Genomic DNA, 23,547 nt, shown 5'->3' on the forward strand with positions numbered 1-23,547 from the left:
AATTCAAACCAGCTGTAGAACTTCCTTTCTTTCTGTCTTCAAGCAGCGCAATCCATTCCTTAGTTACTAGTCAAACTAGCAGCCACATCTCTCTGAACTTGGTATGTGAACGTACTTTCATTTCTGTCAGCCACCTTGCAGCTTTGCATTATTCAGATCATTGCTTCAGATTATTAAATATGTATCTCCAGTTGGGAGTGAAACCATGTTCTTTAATAGTCAAACCAAGTTTGCTTTTAGACTGCATTGCCTTTCAGTGAAAGAAAAACTGCTGTTTTTCCAAGGAATAGAAGAGTTATTCTGCCCCCATCCAAGCTGAAGCATAACAAATTAATCACATTAATGTTTTCAAAACAAATTCAGAAAATAATCAGTGTATCTTCCTTATCTACTTACAGAGAAAGAACTCCGAACAAAATCTAAAATGACGACTCTGAGCACGGTCCAACAAGAGATCTAAAGCTCAGGCATTTTCAATATCTTTGGAGCAAATAACTTTTGCTAAACGAATGGTTCAGCATTTTCTCAAAACCTCTCTGTCTATACTTAGTCTTTTTTAACAGGCAGCAAGCCTTTGGTCTAGGTTTCATTTCATAGTCATAGGATGGCTTGGGCTGGAAGGGGGCCTGAAAGGTCATCTTGTTACAACTCCTCTGATGTGGAGGAGTTGTAACAACTTGATCATCCTTCACTAGATCAAGTTGCTGAGACTTTCATCCAGCCTGCTCTTAAACACTTGCAGGGATGGGGCATCCACAATTTCTCTGGGCAACCTGTTACAGTGCCTTACCACCTTCATAGCAAAGAACTCCCTCCAAATATCTAATCTATACCTACTCTCTTTCAATTTTAAGCCTTTCCCTCTTGTCCTGCCAGTACATGACCTTGCAAAAAGTCTCTCCATCTTGTAACCTCCCTCAGGTACTGTAAAGCTGCAATTAGGTCACCCCAAAACCTTTTATTTTCCAGGCTGGACAAGCCCAATTCTCTTAGCTTTTTCCCATAGAAGAGATGCTCCATCCCTCTAATCTGACTCCCTCCAACAGCTCAATGTCCTTCTTGTGCTGAAGAATCAAGAGCTGGGTGCAGCACTGCAGGTGGGGTCTCACTAGGGCAGAGGGGCAGCATCTCCGCCCTGGCCCTGCTGCCACAATGCTTTGGAAGCCAGCACGTGTTTGGCTTTCTGGGCTATGAGTGCATTTGCTGGGTCATGTCCAGCCTCTCATCCACCTGCACCCCCAGGTCCTTCTTGGCACAGCTCCTCCAATTTTAGTTTAGGAATGTTTACTATGATTTAATCAGTACTTACAAATTCAGAGAAAAAAAAAAAAATCAAATACTGTGTTTTACTTGACATGAAGACCTATACCCATCTACTAAGCAAATGAATATAACAAAATGAATGTAACATCATGAGACATTCCAAGACACAGTTTGTGTTGCACTATGTATCCTAGCTGCTTATCAATTTTCAAGTAAGAAGAAGCAAATGCAAGACTTGTGTTCTCCAGAACAGCACTGTGCAAGTAAGTTTTAGTGACATAGTTCACAAGACACCAACCTGGTTCTCATTCAGGGCAATATACACATGAAGTACCCAAATCTGGAGTTTTTTCTGTACTGTCATTTCTTCTTTTACAAAAATTAGAATTTACTTTTTCCATTCTAAATTAATAGGTATCTTGAACAGAGTGTCCAAATGTACCACACCTACACCCCCACAGCCCCGTTTCCTAGGTGCTGGGTAAAAAAGGAACTGTAAGCCTTGCAGTAATTCAGGGGAGGGCACATATTTTGCAGCTTTAGAAAAGACAGCAGTATTTTCTGGGTATTTCATATTAACCATGCTGAATGGGAGCAGAGGTAATATAAGCTTAGTAAGCTTTCTCTGTAAGAAAGCAGAAATTCCTTCAGACTGAGTATGCCCCTCCAACTGTATAAATTAACTATTAAAAAAAAAATCTGAGTGGCATTATAGGATTTAAAATTGACATTTAAAATATTGCCAGCATATGTGGTAGAACTACTCAGAAACACTTCAAAATACTTCCCAACGGACATAATATTTAGACCATCTCTCAGACCTCCAGACAACAGAGAAATTTTGAAATGCAAAATGTGTTAAAAAGTGATGGAGAGCTAACATGTACCAGTTTAACTTACTAACACTTCCTGAAAGTGAGGATACATGACAAGGCTTAGAAACATATTTGTAATATGCTTTTTCCTCTGCTGTAATAGCTTTCCACAAAGGCCACATCTAACAATGCAGATGTCTAGACCACATGCTCTGGCTTTAGTAAGAGACTGAAAATGATACCTTGGAGTTGATCTGTTACCATGCAAACAAAACTACCTCTTCACACACACTGAAGACAGGCCACAAACTAGAACAAGACATTAACAGCATTTTTAATGTATCAATTTATTGCATATGTCTGTACATAAAAATAGAAAAGTGTTTTTGTAAAATTAACTTTATTGTAAAAACCAACTAGAATGATAATGTAAAACTTTGCCACAATTAGCACATTTACAATAACATTTATGCTTTGTTTACAAAACTTAAGAATACCTTATGATAGTTTTACCTTAACTATATATTAGAGAAAAATAATAAAAAAACAACCTTGCATCTCATAATCAGTGACTGTTTCTGAATTCAAAACATAAGTGTTATTTAGAACTTCAATATGCTATCTCTAGCTACGCTTCTGTGAGGTTCTACTCTAAATTATACAAGCAGAATGGCATTGCAAATTATACCTAATGGGATATATCAGGCTGATCCCACTACATGCAAGAGGCACTGATTTTGTATTTGGCAGAAGTGCCCCTAGCAAAATCATCTGTCATTAACAAAAATAAAAATGTCTTTTTCAAGAATTGATGAAATACAAATGGAGGTACATCTGCATCTTTTTGCTAACAGAAAATACTATACCTTGAACTCTCAACTCTGCCTTGCATTCTTCACTTTGAACATCCAACATGACCCGATTATTAGCTTAGAGATGCTGATATGCATATTTTGTATAAATACTTAATCCTTTTGCCCTTCAGATGACAGATTGTCCGTAGCCTACCAAATGCATTTGTGCTCTATTTCTAATTTTACCTGAGAAATGGACATGAGGGCAGCTAAACCAGTTAATATTTCTCCAGGAAAAAAGCACAGCTTATCTCTCTGCATTTCACAGTTCAGAAACAAATTCTGGGAATGTAAACTTGGGTTACTAGGAAGCTTCAAGTATTTCCACTAATTAAAACCACACATACGTGTGCACACACAAGGTTTTATGCTTCCTTACAAGGAACTCTACTGCTACAGCTGTTCAACTCCTGACCTCTCCTCAGGAACTTTGTTTTTCTTTTTTTTTTAACTTAAATTTCCTCTTATAAAACAGAAAATTCTTTTAATGAATACATTTAAACCAAGACTTTCTTACAAACCTGTGAAAAGAACTCGACTTCTTCCCAACTAGAAATTTATATCTACAGGACAAATATTTGGGAAACTTCTATACATATATGGATAATTGTTATGGGGAAACATAATAGTGTTAAATAAAATAAATGCAACAGTATCACAACACACCATTTGGCAATTTAAAATTATTATGTTCCTTGCAGTTCATTTTTTTAGCAGCAGATAACTGTGGTTTCCATCACACAGTTCATGAAATAGAAACAAGTCTTCACTTGTCAGAACAAGTTTCCTCCCCCTTCTTCCTCCTCCCTCCCTTAAAGAATTGTATGCAGAGCAGTGGAATATTTGCATAAAAACATCACTTCCCTGTTTTCCTTCAGTGGACTTCATAACCAATGCAATGAAAAACAGCATAATAACATCCATTCACAAGTGTATGTGGCCAACCCATTAAGTGAGAAACAAAACTGCGTATGTGGAAGGTGGAAGAAACCACGTAAGTGTAAAGGATGCATATGTGACTGCGGCGGTTTTGTGCCCACTACACATGACAATTGTGTCAACTCACACCCAATACCTGCAAAATTAAAGTTTCCTGCAGACACTATAGTGCTATGTCTGGATAATAAAAAGTAACATTTAGATACAGCCCACTTTGAAGAGTTTTAGATTGCCATAATCTACACCACACATTTGACTTTGTCTTAGCAACTGTGTGCTCAAATAGGAATACATAATTTGTTTACAAGTACCATCATAATACTAGGGGTATTCTGGGGTAGAGAGGTTTTTTTTTGATTGGTGGGAAGTGCAGTTAAATGCCATGTTACTTTAGAAATTGATGCTTTGTGAACTTCCCCCCTCGCCCAATGGTATTTAACGTCAAGATATGATAACTTCTGAAACAATTACTTTCTCTTCATTCTGTCTCCAACAATTTATCTGCTCTTTCGGCTTTATCAACTAAAGTTTAGAAAAGGAGTATTTGACTGCTAATTTTCCTTCTCTGCCTCCACTTCTATTCTAAAGCAATGTGAAGTACATTAAACACCCTATGCAAGCAGCTCATATCTCACTGTAGAATACACCAGGGAATGGCAGTACTACATCTATCAACTCCTTTCTGCTATACAAACACAGCCTCATTTTCCAGGCCCCAGTCAAACTTCTCCAATATACTTTGCCCAAGTACCTCTCTCCCCCCCAAAAAAAAATTTATCACCACTCTAAGGCTGAAAAGATAATTTTGGTTTCACTCAGATTGAAAAGTATGCTCTATGTTTTCATATCTATAGATGCACAAAGATGTATAGGTTTTTTTCTATCAACTCTAAGAAAACCTTAATAATAGTATCACGAAAGATACTTACCAGAGAAAGCAGCAACTTCTGGTACGTATTTGTTTATTTAAAAAACATAAAAAACCCAAACAAAAACAAGCAAACAAACAAACAAAAAAAATCAAAAAAGCCCCACCAAAAAAATCACGTTTATGAAAAGATGTATCATCCTATATACAAACGGCTGATAACTATTACCCATGTGTACTTAAGAACTATAATTCCATTAGGAGGCATAACCATTAAGGCACCAGCTCAGGAAAGCAGTTTTATTCAACCAGACAACTTAAGCACAAGCTTAAAACATTACTGTCCCTCGGGAAGCAGATTCTAAGTGTGCTGAGATGCTTTTCTGAATCGGGACAACATGGCAGAAAAGTTTACTTAAAAATTTGAATCCAAAGGGCAATTTCACAGATTGTGTGGAAGATTTTCCAATTTATTCTTTTCATTAAAAAAAAAATAAAAATTGAAGAGGCAAGCTCAGCTGCAGCAGATGAGTAATTAAACCTGCAGAAGAGATCTAAACAGCTCTCACACTCCATTAGAGACTGAGCTAACAGCATATGTCTTTGATCACAAAATCATCCAGGCTGGAAGGAGGCCTCAAGGTCATTTAGTACAATCATCAAGGTAACACAACCATAATCACCCCTAAACCATATCCCCAAGTGCCACATCCAGATGACTCTTGAACAATTCCAGAGGTGGTGATTCCACTGGGCAACTTAGTCCAATAGCTAACCACTCTTTCAATGAAATTTGTTTTATAATACGTAATTTGAACCTTCTTTGCTGCAAAGCCATTTCTTCTCATCCTTGCTCTTGAAATATGGCACAAAAGGCTGACCCTCACTTTGCTACAGCCTCTTTCAGGTGGTTGTAGAGCAATAAGGTCTCCTCTGAGCCAGCTGTTCTTCAGACTACACACCACCATATCCCTCAGCCGCTCTTCATAGGACTTGTGCTCCACTCTCTTCCCTCTGTTGCCCTTCTCTGGATTTGTTCCAGCACCTCAATGCCTTTCTTGTAGTGAAGGGTCCAGAAATGAGAACATGATTTGAGGTGTGGCCTCACCAGTGCCAAATACAGGGGGACAGAAGGACCAGGGACACCCAGGACTGCCCTGGTCCTTCTGGCCACACTATTTTTGATACAGGCCAAGATGCCATTGGCCGTCTCAACCACTCAGACACACTGCGGGCTTACATCCAGCCAGCTGCTGACCAGCAGCTCCAAGTCTCTTTTCTGCTGGCCAGCCCTCAAGCCTGCATGGGGTAGTTGTGACCCAAGCACAGGACCTGGCCTTTCGTCTTACTGAACCTTGTGCAGTTGACCTTGGCTTGTTGCTCCAGTCAATCAGTATCTGCAGAGCCTTCCTACCCTCAATGATTAAAACCAACTAGGACTTTCTGCTCATTTTCATTATGCTTACTGCAACAACTATCTCTAATCATGTGTCCACTGGTAATTATTTGAATTTGTTTCTTTAGGAAGTATAAATAAAGGGAACAAACATTTAACATACCAGCATAAAAGTCTGAACACAAAAATCTACTTTTACCTTGTGTGACCACCCATTTTGCCTTAAGAAAAACCACCTCAAATGCACAAGCAGACTAGTACCAACTAATAGTTTGCCTGTACATTAGTGAGGAGAGCTTGAGGCAGAAAGGAGCTTAGATTGCACTGATCTCTTTCAGAAAAAGCTACTTCTATTTTCTATAGAGAAATTTCCTGGGTAAAATCCTGAAGTCACGATGTTAGGCACATACAATCTTCTGTGCACTATTATAATACAAATAGTAAATGAAAATAAGGAAAGTATCTTTCCATCTTCAGCTGCAGTTTGACATATGTAAGTTTGCATAACCATAGAAACCAGTAATAACCCAGGATAGTATACCTGCAAGTATACTCTACCATTTATGTTATTTTATATTATTTAGCACATTAAAGACTTCCCACTTTGCATAATATAAAATTTCAAGAAATAAACACTAATCTCATGCATGGCACACTTTAAATAAACTCTAAGAGAAGCAACAAATCATTGTGCTAACCATGGCTGTCCAGAAAGCTCACACATACAGCAGTGAATACCAAAGAGCCTCCCGTTGTTCTAAATACATTCTGTACTACTTTTGTAGCAAGTTTCTTTAATAGCATCTGTTGTACATATCAAACAAATGGAATATATGGACAGAGATACCAAAAAAGTATGAGAAAGACATAAAATGGTTCATTTACAATGCTGCAAATGTAAAAGTTATCTGGAACATCTTAATAAAATATCAGACCTTTCCAAGTTTAATTTCACTCTTTAGGCAAGTACAGACATGACACACATTTAAAAACAGACATTCTTTTACCACTTATCACAAATCAAGGTACAGTGCAGGTACTTGCCCCACCCCAAAGAAGAATATCAATTATATTATTGTTACATTAGATGACGTTTTTGCCATTTCTTCAGGAGAGTGACTCTTTATTACTTCTTTGATGAACTGTTCAAGTGCAGTGAAATAACCCTGGCACTGCCAAGTGTCATTGTGAGTTCCATCAGGAAATATCGCCAATCTCTTAGTCCGAGCTGGGGATAATTCATAAAGTTGCTTCATCATAACTGGTGGAATTAACTGGTCAGACAACCCAGAGATGAAGAGAGAAGGCATTCTGCACTGAGAGATTTTTCTGTAGGATAGAAATTTGTTTTTGTAGCACCATAGCGGAAGATATCTCATTGGAAAGAAAGAGAACAAAGTGCTGGCCATGTACGGGATGCTAAGAAAGGTGTTCTCCACCACAATGGCAGAAATCCTATGGGAATTTTCAGAAGCTAAGTGAATAGCTACTGCTCCCCCCAAGGAACGGCCAAAAAGAAAAATTTTTGTTTTATCAAGATCAGACCGAGTCATCACATAGTCTAAGACCGCCTCAGAATCTAAGTACAAGCCTTCTTCGCTTGCTTCTCCTTCGCTTTTGCCATACCCTCTATAATCAACCAGAATTAAGTTGACTTTCAGGTTTACCAGCATTAACAAAGCATTTGGCAACCTGTGGCCAATGTTGCCTGCATTCCCGTGAAAGTAAATGATGGTCGGAGAATACGCTGCATTGTCCCCTGTGTATCTCAGCAGGATAAGATTGAGAAGAACTCCATCTTTGGTTTTGATGAAGATGTTTTCATGTGGTATACCAGTAGGCATGGGAACATAAAGACGTGATGAAGAGGGCTGTTCGGGAAAGTAAAGCAGAACATCCTGGAACTTATATAATATACCTGCTATTGATACAAATATTAATATAAGGAGTATAATGCCTCCGTACAAGTGAAAAGTCACTATCAAGGGCAAAAGACAAATACGGCAGAGACTCCAAGACCAGGAAGCCAAAGCTAGTAGCCATCTTTTAACAAAGGTCCAAAGCATCCATGATTTTTCCATTGTAGAAGTCAGTGATCTTTTACTCCAAGTAAATCCTGCAAAAGAATCCAAATGTATACATATAAATATAGGAAAAAGGAAAAGGTAGCAATTTAAGCATTTGTACTTGCAGAAGATTAATGGAAAGTCAATGTATTGGAGTATTAACATAAAATTTGGTGGCAAACCCCCCTTGAGCTTTTGGAAACCATTTGACTCTGTAAAACAAGCAGAAATACAATCATAAAGAAAGGCTTTAGAGATCTTCAAAATTCCATTTACAGTATTTCTTCAGGCAGTCCATTAACAGCACTGGAAGATTAGTTGACTGAGACCACAGTAACTTCTGCTTTCCCTCAGACTTTCCTACGAAGCAATAGACCAACCATACAGACTGTATTACCACTTTGTCAAAGCTGCTCAGGTAAGTAATGCTAGAATTCAGAGAACACAAACAAAAATAGCCTTTATTTCTAAGTTGTTAAGTAGCATGCAGTAAGCCTGTGCACGTCACCCTGCAGACACTGGAGGCTCACCACACATCCCAGCACTGCTATGAGTTATTGGTTGCCTTTCAGCATCTCAATCAACTGTGGTTACAGAACAACACCTGAACTGCTCAGAAGAGAGAGACTCCTCTATACTAAGATACCACACTGTAGTTACATTTATGACAACTTTGGTTTTTTTTCCTATATTTTGATTGCTTTTGATTTATAACAACCATTTTCTGCTATCAGATCAGTAATCCATATTAAGTCTTTAGCTGAATGGAAGATTTTATCATCATGCAAGACAACTGAAAACAGTCAGTTAACTACATTATTATTCTCTGGTCAATGAAAAGTACTGCTGAAAATACCAAACACGAAAACAGACTCATGACAAAAACACATACAAGGCATAAAATGAGGAGAGTGATGTTAATGACAATGGATTAAACCTTCTTTCTAACCAAAGGTTATGTCTCCCAGCATCCATACAAGATCTTGCAGTATTCACTCCTGGTTCATATGGAAACAGGCAAAAACTGCCAAACCTACACAAAAACTACAGTAACCATTCAGTCACCACTGAATTGAATAATCACACTCCCTGGAAGAGACAACACAAACTCACTTGTTTGAGAACACTAAGCTATATAGCAGAAAATAGTTACACTTAAGACACAAAGTTATAATCCTAAAATGATATATCACAGCAATAATCTGAATTCAAACTCCAAAGGAATTTGACATGCAGAGATGCATCCAAACATTTTATACCAGCCATCCTGGTAGGCTCGAGTGATAAAAGCTGACCTCTGCAGCTACAACAGGAAAAACTGCCATCTCTATTTTATGCAAAAATTAGAAATAAATCAGAAATAAAAAATAAATGCCCCATCTTAAGATTCATGTATTAACCAAACACAATGTGATATTAAGCTTTTATATATGGTATCTATTCCAAATACAAAAACATGGTGAAATGTAAAATAGTCTAAAAAAGCAGTTATCTCAACTTTGTTCTCTGATATTATTTATAAGTTCACGTCTATTATCCATATCCAAATAAGCACAAATACTGTCTATAGGAAAATTTAATTTTTGTGATCCATTTCCCTTAAAAGAACTCACAATGATTAGAAGACATATAAAGGAGCTACTTCAATTTCTAAGAGAACTTCCTAAAGAAGTTAACAAACATTTCCCGCACTACATTTCAGAACTATAAGATAATTGATAATGAGTGAGTAAAACCATTCTCCTTACCTATGCTATTCAACACTTTGCTGACTTTCTTTACAAATGAAAGGAACTCCAAAAATGCTTTCTCAACAAGACATTCACAAGAATGAGAGACCAACTCTTAAACAAAAGTACTAAGAGACAAAGAATTAATAAAAATATCACTTCAAGTGATGAAGTTTTGCACGTACAATAAGGATTATTTGGAGACTGATACCCACAGCTGATTTTATAAGCCATCTTAGTTTCATGAGAAGGGCACTGCTTCTATTTTTATTTCAGCAGGCTAATATTATCAAAATATCATACTACAGATACATACACCAGATAGTGCTGCTGTGTGACTATTTCTGATATATATATATATAGGTGTATATATATAAATACTTATATAGATATATAGGTGTGTATATATGTGTATGCATATATATATATATAGGTATATACAAACACTTTGCTACTGGAACTAGCCAGTACATCCTACAACTAAAGCTCAATGTACAGTAAGCAGTTAACAGGAAGAGCAAACTACACAGACACAAATGTTTCACACTCATTACTTATTTAAATAAAGCTGACTACTCTGTGATATTGAACAATTACATTACTACTAAAGGGGGTTTTTTTCCCCAGCTTTGTAAAACTTCACTGGTTCCATTAATTTCCAAGCCTTCACATCTTGTTGGAAGATTTGTAAGCTAGGAAACTAGGATAAAAAGTTTTTTAGGTTCCTCCCCACCTTTCAATACCAATTAAAAGAAGAGCAGAAAAGGATGGTTTCTCAAACAAGCATACAGGCCTAGAAGAGACTCTAAGCCAAATCAATACAATCCTGCTCTCAATAAAGCTGCAACCCACACTTTCTAGGGAGCTCAAAGCAGCAGACCTTCCAAACACTATCTTGGACAGCAGAAGATGATACAAACAGAACAAAATTTCCACTTGACAGACAGAAATAAAAAAGGGAAAGCTAATATAGTGATATTCAGTGAGCAGTAAGGTCAGCACTTTGTGAAGTGCATGAGATTTGAGACTGTTCAACTGCAAGACAACACACACGCACACAAAATTCTCTTATTGGTCTTTATTTCCCACCCTGGTGTGCTGTATGGGAAGTTATAAATCTTTCAAGAAGTTTACAAGGTAACATCTTATGATGTGAATACTCTGTCAGAATTATGAAAGGCATGTGTACATTTCTCTTGCATCTCCAATTTTATGACTAACAGGGGGCCAGAATAATCCACAAAAGACTGGTAGGAGTGGGAGAACAGTGTATTTAGAGTTTGGTGTCTGATGTGGTCAACCTGAGAAACAGAGCAGACCCACCAATCCACCACCTGGACTAACTCTCTCTAGACAAGACTGGTTCTGTTCCTAGACTGCAACAACCAGTCGTGGACTTGCCCCATAACTGTCTGATGTCCCACTTATATCAAGAAGCATTCACCCCTTTAAGTTCTTAGAGGGCATTTTTACTCCACTAAAAAAAAACCAAAAACAAAACCAAAAACAAACAAACAAACAAAAAACAAACAAACAAACAAAAAAACCACCTTAAGAAATATCGTATTATAGCACCGTGTTTCATGTAATTCTTGTAACTTTGAAAACAACATTTTCCTTTAATAAGGAGTCACATCCCATTTTACAGCATTCACAGTATTTCATAATCATTGATTATTTAAACTAAATAAAAGACTAGGTAAATAAGCATAAGGTCATTTTAAAAAGAATTTTTCCCCTTGTCCCTCTGATAATGTGCATTAGAAAAGCTAGCCTTTGGGAATTCTAATACTTCCTACAAGTATTTATTCGGTAATTTATATTTGGTAAGCTTAAACAACAAGCAGAAGACAGTACTGAAATACAAAGCCTTACTGTGGAAACCATTGCCCCACAGAAACAGCAATGCAGCCAACTCAACATCAAGACCTAACGAAAGTAAGACTTGGCCAAACTGCTGTTGTACCTTTGGCTTAAACTGCCATGGAACCGTATTGTCTCTCAAAACAGGAAATCTGGAAGCAGTGCATTTCAGCTTTGTGTTGGGATATACACATTTGTTGATATACACACACCCCCCTGTATCTGTACATCTCCACTGACGATTCTAGGAACTATTGCAGACCTCTGTGTTCTATCATATGAGCTACAAGTCCTAAAATTCAATTAGCTACTGAAAATAGAAATCACTCCCAACAATAAAAATTTTGAGAAAAAACCCTCTTTATGATCAAGGTGTTTTAACAATATTGTATTTTGCCCTAATGCTATTTTTAAATGGTTAACACCATTATCAATTTTAAAAAATCATAAAAATTCAAGTGTATTTTTAAAGTACTAGGGAACTTTTTTTTGTTCCTTCTGAATGGCAGATGAAATGACTCTTGTATCTGCCACAGGTTCTGTTGTTTAGCCTTTGTCTACATTTTTAATATTAAACAGTACTATTTTCATACACTAATCATATCATAAAAAATTTACCTTTAGATGTGATGATTTCCCAGGCTTCATCTCTGCCTGAAAGACAATTCCATTTATGAATTTTGAGTAAAATTGTTTTGAATTACACATGTAATTTATTTTTTATCTTGTTACTTGAAAGAAGATTAAGAAGTGATAAGAGCCAAACCCCCTAGAAGTTACAACTGCTTCACTAATGAAGCTGTTCATCTCATGCTCCTTCTAGCTGAATGTTTGTTTGAAACATTTGATTAATTTGAAAACATCTTATAATGAAGTTCAAGAATCACAATGAAATGTCCTGGGCTATATACATAACACACAGTATATGACAATACTGAAATATTATAATAATATACGTACATAAATAATTTTACTAATAACATAGCATATATACGTAGTGCATAAAAACAAACATTACATTCTCTCCTTAAACCTTTTAGTGCACAAGTAGCTTTAAAGTTAGTGCTAAGAAGCACAATTAGGTCTTTAATGGCTGCTTCCTTATTAAAGAGCTTTTAAAAAAAAAAGCAGTCTTAACACTCCTTAATCCTTTGGATTTCAAAGCAAACAAACAAAAGCAATTCTCAGTCTTCTTACGAAATATCTAACGACATGTGCTTGCCTCCATTTCCTTTTCCTAGACTCCACCTTCTCCAGATACAGATAAGATTTGCACAAGTGTTACATTTACTCATATTTATTCAGAAGACATCTGTAAGCAGAAATATCAGGTCCTCAACTATAAAAAGTTATTTTCAGAGGGGGAACTGATCTGGAAGAAAACCTACAGGCTTAGCAAGGACCAGAAAAATACACTTTGTTCATACTAAAATCCTAGACACTCACAAAAAAAAAAAAAAAAAAAAAAAAAAAAAAAAAAAAAAAAAAAGGAAAAACACCAGCAAAGTAGAGACTCCTAGCAAAGCCAAAGGAAAAAGTACAATAAGAATAACTTAACACGCATTTCATGGCTCTGACGTTAAAATCAACGAGTCACTTGTCCTACTTATTTCAAAGAGGCAACATCCACAGCTCTGCATCAAACTGTCCATAGAACTGAAACTGAAAATGTTTCCCCCTTAACTGGCCGGACACCTCTCCCGGCTGACAAACGGTACAAAGTATCATCGTAACTCCATGCCTTCGATGACGATGATAATGGGTAAAAAAACCAAACAACAAAACAAGGCTGGCTATACCTTAACTTAGAACCTTAAATTTCTAGGGACCGTAGGCTCCTAACAGCAATTTTAGAAGTAATTAAGCCTGTTAAATTGACGCCTTTTTGACTTCAGAAAAACACCGAGTTCAGCCTTTTCGAAACAGTCACCTGGCCCATTTATTACACTACAGTTACCCCACCTTCTGCAAGCACCCAACTGCAGGAATTGTTCCATCTGGCAGCGGAAATAAACTAAAACACCGGAGCGAGACATTGCTGCCGAGAAGCTCAAGATCTGCCGGGGCTCGGCAGGACGGCACCTGCAGGAACTTTTACCGGCGCTGCCGAGGGAGCAGCCCCTGGGCAGGGGCCTCACACGGCCCGGGACTGTCCCGCCTGCCGCCTCCCCGGGGAACAGCCGCGTTTAGCCCCGCCGAGACCCCAAACCGAGCCCCAAACCCGCCGGCCGCCCCCGCCGCCCCGGCTGCCCCCGTGCACGGCGCGGCCCCAGGGCCGGGCCCGGCCCCCGTTCCCCGCTCCCCTCCGGTGCCGGTGCCGCGGCGGGCCCGGGCGCCGCCAGACCCACCCGCCGCATCCTCCCGGGCGCCGCCGGGGCCTCGGGCCAGCGCAGCCCCCGACGCGCAACTTCAACCGCCGCTCCTTCCTCCCGAGGCAGGAAGTCACCGCGGCCGCGGTTCCGCTTCCAGGGCACAGCACAGCCCGGCCGTTCTCCCCGCTCTCCCCGCCTTTCCCCGCCCGGCCCGGGGGAGGAGCGCGGCCCGTGGCGGGGCTGGCCCTGCTCTTCCGGGGCGGTGGAGGCCGCTGTCGGCCGGGCCCGCCGGTGCCCGCGGCTCCCCGTGAGTGTCCGCGGGGTGGCCGCTCCCCCGTCCTCTCCTCCCGGCTCTCCGCTCCCGTGCGGAGCGGGCCATGCCCCGGGCGCTGTGGCCGTGTTGGCGCCGTGCCGGGGAACGGGGGGTTGGCCAGGGCGGTCCCCGCCCGGCCCCGCTGGCACCGCTCCCTCCGGCGGCGCGGAGCGGCCCGGGGACAGGGGCCGAGGCGGGCGGTGTCGGGGGCAGGCTGTTCGCGGGGACGGTGGAGGAATCGTTCTCCGAGCACTGAAAGCTCTCACCTGGGCAGCCGCGGGAGGGGGGCGCGGTGCCTTAAGCCGCGCAGTTCTGTGTCTAGGCACGGCACTGCTTCGGTGTCTCGCCGCTGACTTGGACGAGTAAATGAAGAATCAGCTGGCGACCTCAAAGATAGTGGTTAGATCTTAGGTAGAAAAATGAGAAAAAACATAGATCCTAATTAGAGACAGTGGTTTTTCTAGACAGAATAACGTGCTGAGGCTTTGTTTATAAATATATAATTTTGTTTTGTTCCCAGTGAAAAACAGACTGATGGCTTCTGCACCTGTTTCGCAGCCTCTTCCTAAAAAAACGGTGGCCTCTCACGTGCCTTTTGCAGATCTGTGTTCTACTCTGGAGCAAATACAGAAGTCCAAATCTCGTCCAGAGAAAGCCCAGCATTTCAAGAATTTTCTGGATTCCTGGAGGAAATTCCATGATGCGCTTCATCAAAAAGAGAAAGATGTTACAGACTCCTTTTACCCAGCTATGCGACTTATTCTCCCACAGCTGGAAAGAGAAAGGATGGCATATGGAATTAAGGAAACTATGCTTGCAAAGCTCTATATTGAACTCCTTAATTTACCAAAAGATGGAAAAGATGCTGCAAGGCTTTTAAATTACAGGACGCCTTCGGGCTCGCGTGGAGATGCTGGAGATTTTGCAATGATCGCATACTTTGTGCTAAAACCTAGGTGCCCAAAAGAAGGCAGTCTGACAATAGAACAAGTCAATGAACATTTAGATGTGATAGCTAATAATAATGCTGCTAAAAACAAGGGTCAGTTAAAGAAAAGTCTTCTTCGGTTAATTACCCAGAGCACAGCATTGGAACAAAAATGGCTTATCAGAATGATTATAAAGGATCTAAAGCTTGGTGTTAGTCAACAAACTATATTTTCCATTTTTCATCCTGATGCTGCTGAATTGCACAATGTTACTACTGATTTGGAAAAAGTTTGCAGACAACTGCATGATCCCTCTGTCTCACTTAGTGATGTTTCTATCATGTTGTTTTCTGCCTTTAAACCAATGCTTGCTGCTATTGCAGATGTCCAGCAAATTGAGAAACAAATGAATAACCAGACATTCTACATAGAAACTAAGCTGGATGGTGAACGTATGCAGATGCACAAAGATGGGGATGTGTACAAGTATTTTTCCCGAAATGGGTTTGACTATACTCAGCAGTTTGGTGCTTCACCCCTTGAAGGCTCTTTAACGCCATTTATTCATAATGTATTTAAGAGCAATATACAAAATTGCATTCTCGATGGTGAAATGATGGCTTACAATCCTGAGGCACAAACTTTTATGCAAAAAGGAAACAAATTTGACATAAAAAGAATGGTGGAGGACTCTGATCTGCAGACCTGCTTCTGTGTATTTGATGTATTGATGGTTAATGATCAGAAGTTGGGGCACGAAGTACTAAGCAAAAGATATGAAATCTTAAGTAGTGTATTTACCCCAGTAAAGGGCAGGATACATGTTGTCGATAAGAGAAGTGCCAAAACAAGAAAAGAAGTGATTGATGCCTTAAATGGAGCAATAGATAACAGAGAGGAAGGAATTATGGTGAAAGATCCCATGTCCACCTACAAGCCTGACAAACGTGGGGAAGGCTGGTTAAAAATCAAGCCAGAATATGTCAATGGACTGATGGATGAACTGGACCTTTTAATTGTTGGTGGTTACTGGGGGAAGGGGTCTCGTGGTGGAATGATGTCTCATTTTCTATGTGCTGTTGCAGAGACGCCCCCTCCAAATGAAAAACCAACCACTTTCCACTCCATTTGTCGTGTTGGCTCTGGTTATACTATGAAAGAATTGTATGATCTAGGCCTGAAACTGGCTAAACACTGGAAGCCCTACAATAGGAAGGACCCTCCTGGTAACATTTTGTGTGGAACTGAAAAACCTGAAATGTACATTGAACCTTGCAACTCTGTCATAGTTCAGATCAAGGCAGCTGAGATTGTTGACAGTGATATGTACAAAACTGATTGTACTTTGAGATTCCCCCGAATTGAGAAGATAAGGGAAGACAAAGAATGGTATGAGTGCATGACTTCAGACATGTTAGAAGACCTCAGAAGCAAAGCACAAGGAAAGTTGGCCTCTAAGCACCTTCACATAGATGAGTTTGATGAGCCACATGAGAAGAAAAGGAAAACTGTTTCAAAGGTGAGGAAGATAATTGGAATAGCAGAGCAATTTAAAGCTCCTGATCTTTCTAGTGTAAGCAAGGTTTCAAATGTATTTGAAGACGTTGAGTTTTGTGTTATGACAGGAATGGGAAAATACTCAAAGTCTGAGCTGGAAAGCAAAATAGCCCAGTGTGGTGGCAGTGTGGTACAGAACCCAGGGCCGGAGACTTACTGTGTCATTGTAGGAGCTGAGAATGTCAGAGTGAAAAACATCATTGCTTCCAACAAATATGATGTGGTGAGGGCAGAGTGGCTTCTTCAGTGCTTTCAAACCAAAATGCTGGTGCCTTGGAAACCAGCCTTTATGATTCACATGTCTCCTGACACAAAAGAACATTTTGCTTGTGAGTATGATTGTTATGGAGACAGTTACACAGCAAACACAGATGTTGCACAGCTCAAGGAAGTGTTCTCAAGAATGAAAGACAATAAGGCAATGCCTCTGGACGTGATTGTAGAGCTAGAAGAACGTTACTGGTGCAACAGTTGTAAGCTCGGTGTATTCAGAGGAAGCACTATTTATGTGGACTGTTATGCTGTTGTCAGCGAGCCCGAAAGCAAAATCCCTGGAACTACACTATCAATTAGAGCTTTGGAGCTCCGTTTTTATGGTGCAAAAGTAGTTTCTCACCTTGAAGAGGGTGTTTCCCATGTTATTGTAGGAGAAGATCATTCACGGGTAGAAGAGATGAAAGCACTCAGAAGAACATTTGGGAAAAAATTTAAAATTGTATCTGAGCTGTGGGTAACACACTCAGTGGAGGAAGGAGTCACAAAGAATGAAAATCAGTACTTAGTTTAAAGCAGTTTTTAAGATCAGAGCAAAGGCATGATGTGACTTGGGTTTTGTGAGGTCCTAAATTTTTTTGTGTGCTTTCATGTCTTTTTAAAGCTGGCTCTGGCTAAAGAATAACACTGAATTGCTGAAATCAGGAAGGCTTTTAATTTTACTGTTGCAGAAGCAAGAGGATGCTAAGCTATGTTGGAAAGAAAAAAAACACCACAAGATAAATAATTTAAGCCTTTTAATCCACAAACAGGTCTCAGGAGAGATCTAAAATTTTACATAAATAAAATATGTTGGAAACTGGCTAGCTTGTTCTAACTTTAATAATGCTTGCCTCCATTGTTCAAAGTGGAGACAATAATTTATTATTTTATGGAGATGCTGCTGCTTATCTATTAACTATCGATTTGCAATCACATTCATGTTTTTGTTGACTTGTTTTGTATGTATTCCATATGCTAGAGGATCCAGTGATTTATAAACTTCATCTGGACTGTTTTAATTTGTTTACATTGGTTTTAGCATTAAGCACCACACAGACTCGAAAGCACTTTGGTTTTAGGATATTGTGTAGATCCTGTGTTTCTTTGTGTAAATACCCTTTGTACAAAAGGACCTAAACTTATCATTGAAGTGATAATGAATTAATAATGATCTATATGTGTATGAAATACAAATTATTTACTTAAAAATTGTAATAACTCCTGTGCTTATTACAGTTTAACTGTGAATTGTGACAGGACTAGGCTTTTACAATTAACTATCAGTTTATCTTTTTAAAATGCTTCTTAAAATATTGTAGGATTAATTTCCAGATATCCTGTTCAATGTATATTTTTATAATTAGTAAATAAAACGTATTTTTAAAGTCTGCCTGCTGTTTATCTCTAAAAGACAGTCACTTTTGAAAAACTTGATTTCTACTGATAGATAATTCATGCATTAACTTTCAGGGGAGAAAGGTTGAGGCCTTGTTTCTTGTTACATCAACACTGGTATGAAACAGAAATGAAGCTGGGCAGATCACATGGAGTCAGTTTTAACTGACCTCTTTCTACATTGCTTTCTGTGGTCATGTTCATGCAAAAGTTCCTGTAAAAAGAATTGGTAATTGTTATGTGAAAGTTTTATTGCAGTATCGGTTAGTTGGAATTGTATTGATATCTCTTAGTATGTCAGCAGCTCCCTTATTATTTGAAGTATACTCAGTAGGTAAAATATTGGTTGTAATAGCCACTGTCCACAAATTTCCTGTCACCAAGGCTGCTTTGCTCTTTTTCTCAGTGGGGCTGGTATGGTGGGACTGTGGTTTTTGTTGGTGAGGACACTGCCTTGCTGTTCCCTCAGCATGCTGTCCCTCATGGAGCAGCCCACTTGCACCCCTTGACCCAGCAGGGCTTTGAATGAACGAAGGAAAACCTCACTTCTCTCAGTTATGGAAATCCTCACCTTTCTTTTGTCCCCCTGACATTCATCTGATCTTTAGTTTGGATGTGAACTCCTTTCCAGAACCAAATTTAAAAACTTTTTGTCACACTTTTACTATAGCGTATCTGTTTGGTGAAACATTTAAAAACTGTATGGTTCCTGTTGCTCAGTTTCCAGTTACTCTTTTCTGAAAGACTACATCCGTATGTTTTCAGAGTCTCTATTAATATCCTTGAAAAGCAGAAGATCCACTTATTCAGTTGAAATCAGTCAAAATCTGTCAGCTATAGTAAATAACAGGTAAGATTTACTGTTCTGTTTATGGCATCTCAGTGATTTGATGAGAAATTTTAAAAAGCTCTGTAGTTTGCTTATGGGGTTTTTGTAATACTTTATGTCACTCTTTCTGTTAAAATACAATCAAAAGCCATTTAATCTTTCCAATCTATATGTAATTGTAGCTTGAATTCTTTCAAAAGAGGTACTCGAAGTTATAAAATGTCATAAAATGATTTAAAAATGTTCATTTGAAGGTTACTAGGAAATGCCTTTTAACATATTTGAATTGAGCATAAAGCATCTCCAGCTGGCAACAGCTGTTGTAGCACAAAACAGTAGATGGCCTGTAAAATTTTATTCTACTTTTTTTGCTGTGAGGGGATATGAATGAGAGAACTCTCTGTAAGTTTGACTTATTATGCAAACCTAACAGTGAAAGAGCTTGTAGGTATAATTATAATGTTTCTCCATGTTCCTTTCTAGAAGCAAGGAAATGAAAAGGCACCAACCTCAGAATTATTTTCTTTTAGAAAAAATATATTTAGCATTATTTTTGGGTTTTTTAACAGATGTAGTTTTTCCTTCTTTGTAATTTTGGGGAAGATTATCTTGACAGAACATATAAGGGAGTTGAATTTAAGTTCAAACCACAAACATTAATGTTCACAGCATATGTGATTGTATTTGAAAACTGATGTAATAAGAATGTTTCAACATGTATAATTATCACTAGATTAGTGACAAAATATATTTAAATTCTTCTGTTAATACGATCGGTAGAGGAACTATGTAAAGATGAAACCAAAGTTCATTTTTCTCCCTGTCATACATAAAGTAAAATACATTTTTCAGGACTAAAGTTGCCAGAAATAAGATAATGGGGTGGGAGGGGGGTGGGGGGTGGGGGGAAATATTTGTTACACACAAAATGAGTGGGTATGGTGTGAGGGGTGGCATATTCAATTCTTTTATCCTCAGTCTTTCCCAGAATAGAATGAATTCACATAGTCTGGTTCTGTATAGAGTTGTACTAGTTAGAATAACTTAACTATGGTATTTCTATAGCTTTTTATGAAGTTCAAATTAACCTTCTGAAATAGATTTGGGTAGAAGATTGCTTGTTTTGTTTCATTTTTTATAGAGGTCCTTGTGGTTCTAATTTAAAATTTTATAATTTGTCCAGCATTTTGTGTTTTGTTATAGTACAAGACCAACTTGATGGAGAAAAGTAGAACTCTAGATGTTGTTTTTCTCAGCTTTTGGCAGCCTTGTGACACCTTCTTGTAATATTTTCATAGACAGCTAATGAAGTGTGGGCTAGATGAATGGACAGGGAAATGGACTGAAATCTGGTTTAAATGCCAGGCTTGAAGAGTTGTCATCAGCAGCCAAGGTACAAGACAAGAGGCAATGGGCACAATATGGAACAGAAACTTTTGCTTAAAACTAGGAAAATTCTTACTGTAAGGGTGGTGAAACACAGGAGCAGGTTGCTCAGAGGGGTTGTGGAATCTCCATCCTTGGTGACATTCAATATGCAATCAGCTACAACTTGCTCTACCTGACCCTTCAACTGGACAGTGTTTGACTATGTGATCTCAGGAGGGGCCATCCAGCCTCAGCTGTTCTGTGAGGTCTGAACTAAATTTCCCATTCTGATTTTAGGTGTCTTGTGAATGGTCTAAGTGTCAAGTGGTGACATATACATTGCAAATTTAATGGATTATTTTTTTTTTTAACTTGCAGGAGAATAGATATTTGTATAGCTAACTCTCTTTATCAAGGATGACTTTTAAAGCTGCACATTAAACTGGAGGAAAAAAAACAAAGCAAACCAAGAAAACCCAAAGCATAAACCAAATTGAATTATAATGAACATGAACATTAAGGTCGTTCAGTCTCCTGAGCAGTGGAAAGAGCTGTGTAAGTGCTGTGTATAAATGTTTAAATACTAGCCATATCTGAGAGAACAGAAAAACTGGTTTTCAATTTGAGGTGATGTATAACTCTACCAATTGTGAAAGTGAAAAAAGCTCCGCTAGTTTAACCACTTTCATCTGATTGCCCAGGGCTGATTTGGGAGTGCTAAGTAACAGCTTCTTTGTTGTGATGATAGACGTACAAACATAAACACTACAGATTCAAGGAAGAGGTAGGATTTCTTCACCTTCTTGCACATGGAAGCTTCCTCCTGCAGCTAATATGCCCCAACCTCAGCACACTTTGCTATGGCAGCAACAGCAGCAAGCAGAGGCAACGTGTTCTCTGAAATCTAAGATTTTAGCCTGCACATCTTACACCTGCAATTAATGCAATAACTGTCTGGTCAAAGGCACTTGGATAGGAGTTCCTGTTGGTGCATAAGTAAAAGACAGCAAATAGATGTGTAACACAGCTAGTCTCAGTTAAAGTCTTGTGGTTGCTTTTTTCCTTCTTGGTCTCCCACAGCTTTTCTTTTGAGTTGGCCTCTTTTGACTAGTGTATTATAGATTTTATATGGCAGACCTGTGTGCTGTGAATTTACACATACAGTTTAAAGGTAGTTTGCATACCTCTCTGTTATGCTTCAGTCTGCCCTGCAAACATGTTCACATATGGTCACATACATCTTGGATTTTGGGATTTTGTTGGGTTCCTGTGGTGTTTTTTTTTTTTTTTTTTTTTTTTTTTTTTTTTTTTTTTTAAATTTTTAAAATTTTTATTTTACTTAAAATACCTGAGTGCTATTAGAGTACTAAAAAAGATTTTTCAAGGCAAAAGTAAATATGAAGGTATCACATTGTTTAGGTCTCTTGTATGAAGAGAAGGGAAATAAACAGGATAGACAGTTTTGCTGATTACATCTCTCTGTAACTGAAACACAACAGGTGTTGGGAGTTGACTGCCTGACACACTGGAATAGCAGCAACCAGGGCAGAGCAGTGAGGTTACATGCATTAACAACAAAGTTAATAAATAAAAGACAGTTAAGAAAAAACCCACAATTCTTCTCCTTTTTTTTCCCCCTCTGAATTATGTGGTAACTTGAGAAATTTTTTTTGTATATCAATTGTCTAAATTCTTATGCTTGGTGATGAAGAGCTCTATGAACAGAAAAACTGCTGTATACAGATCTGATACAGATTTCTGGCAGACACTCAGTAAAGCCATCTAAGGTGCAGTACAGATAATATTTAAATTTTTAAGACTGAAATATTTAACTTTTTTTAGTGACTGGGAAATATAAAGAAACATTTTACCACTAGGAAAAGACCTGGCTCTTAATATGTAATGGTGCAGGAGAAATATTCTGCTGTGTGTGTTTTGGATAACCTGCCTTCCTCACCTGTGTTTTTGGAAGATACGGCTGATTCAACCTTTCCAAAATCATGCTTATATTTGCTCTCAGTGCCAAATGCTTTTAGAATTACATGCTTTGTACTGGGTTGTCTTTGTTTATGAATTCTGGTCTGACTTACACAATTCTGTGGTTCATTCTGGGTGCTGAACCCTTGGCCCATGTTTTGGCTGCAGGGATGGACTGTGGCTCAGTCATGACCCTGCTCAACTTCTGCAACTGCATGATTGTCTGTCCAGCATGTGACGTGGAGTGAGCTCCAGGAATTGCATGGAGGGGAAGGGGATTTCTAAATCAGAGTAGCCAAAACCTGCTACAGCATGTGTAAATGTGCACACACATATGGAGTGTATATGTGTGTGTGTGTGTGTGTGTGTGCATAAATATTGAGAGAGAGATGTGATGATTAGAATGGCTCTCTTCTGCCCTCACCTCTTATTATTCCTTCATCTTTAACAGTGCTCAGAAATGTTTTTAGAGATCCCAGAAGTGGATGGGAAGGCTAGAGAACAAGAAACTGCCCCAGGCCAACACACCTGCACACAGTCACTGGCATGACTGTGCCTTACAGACCCCTTCCTCCCCATCCAGAAAATGGACTGTGAAAGTTTTACTTGTCAGTAGAAATAAGAAGTTCCCAGGACTCAGCACAGACCATTTCTTGCATTCTTCTGCCTACACTAAACAGAAGTGGTTCCCAGTTCTAGTTCTTCAAACTATATTGCCAACCACCACCAGCTGTTCCTCATTAGTACAGCAAAAGTTCTCATTTCTTAAAATAGTCTGGTCATGTAAAAGCTGTACCCTTAGCCTAGGTCAGGCCATC

General features: G+C 38.9%; 2 protein-coding genes across 3 annotated transcripts; one reads left to right on the forward strand and one right to left on the reverse strand.

Moving 5' to 3' along the window:
* Positions 1-7,057: 7,057 nt before the first annotated feature.
* Positions 7,058-14,266, reverse strand: ABHD13 (abhydrolase domain containing 13). Of its 2 annotated transcripts, XM_083885280.1 has the most exons (3): positions 14,143-14,257; positions 12,413-12,448; positions 7,058-8,251 (listed from the first exon to the last, which is right to left on the reverse strand). In XM_083885280.1, exon 3 carries the CDS (start codon positions 8,214-8,216, stop codon positions 7,203-7,205), a length of 1,014 nt encoding a protein of 337 aa, XP_083741406.1. In that variant the 5' UTR covers positions 8,217-8,251; positions 12,413-12,448; positions 14,143-14,257; the 3' UTR covers positions 7,058-7,202. The 2 variants fall into 2 exon arrangements, with proteins under 2 accessions (XP_083741406.1, XP_083741407.1); XM_083885281.1 differs by lacking the exon at positions 12,413-12,448 and having other exon boundaries at positions 14,143-14,266.
* Positions 14,267-14,333: 67 nt separating this feature from the next.
* On the forward strand, positions 14,334-18,548 carry LIG4 (DNA ligase 4). Its single transcript, XM_083885279.1, has 2 exons — positions 14,334-14,413; positions 14,940-18,548. Exon 2 carries the CDS (start codon positions 14,954-14,956, stop codon positions 17,690-17,692), a length of 2,739 nt encoding a protein of 912 aa, XP_083741405.1. The 5' UTR covers positions 14,334-14,413; positions 14,940-14,953; the 3' UTR covers positions 17,693-18,548.
* The last annotated feature ends 4,999 nt before the right edge of the window (positions 18,549-23,547 follow it).

The sequence above is a fragment of the Zosterops lateralis genome (assembly GCF_965231275.1).
Source record: "Zosterops lateralis genome assembly, chromosome: 2".
NCBI classification, from domain to species: domain Eukaryota; kingdom Metazoa; phylum Chordata; class Aves; order Passeriformes; family Zosteropidae; genus Zosterops; species Zosterops lateralis.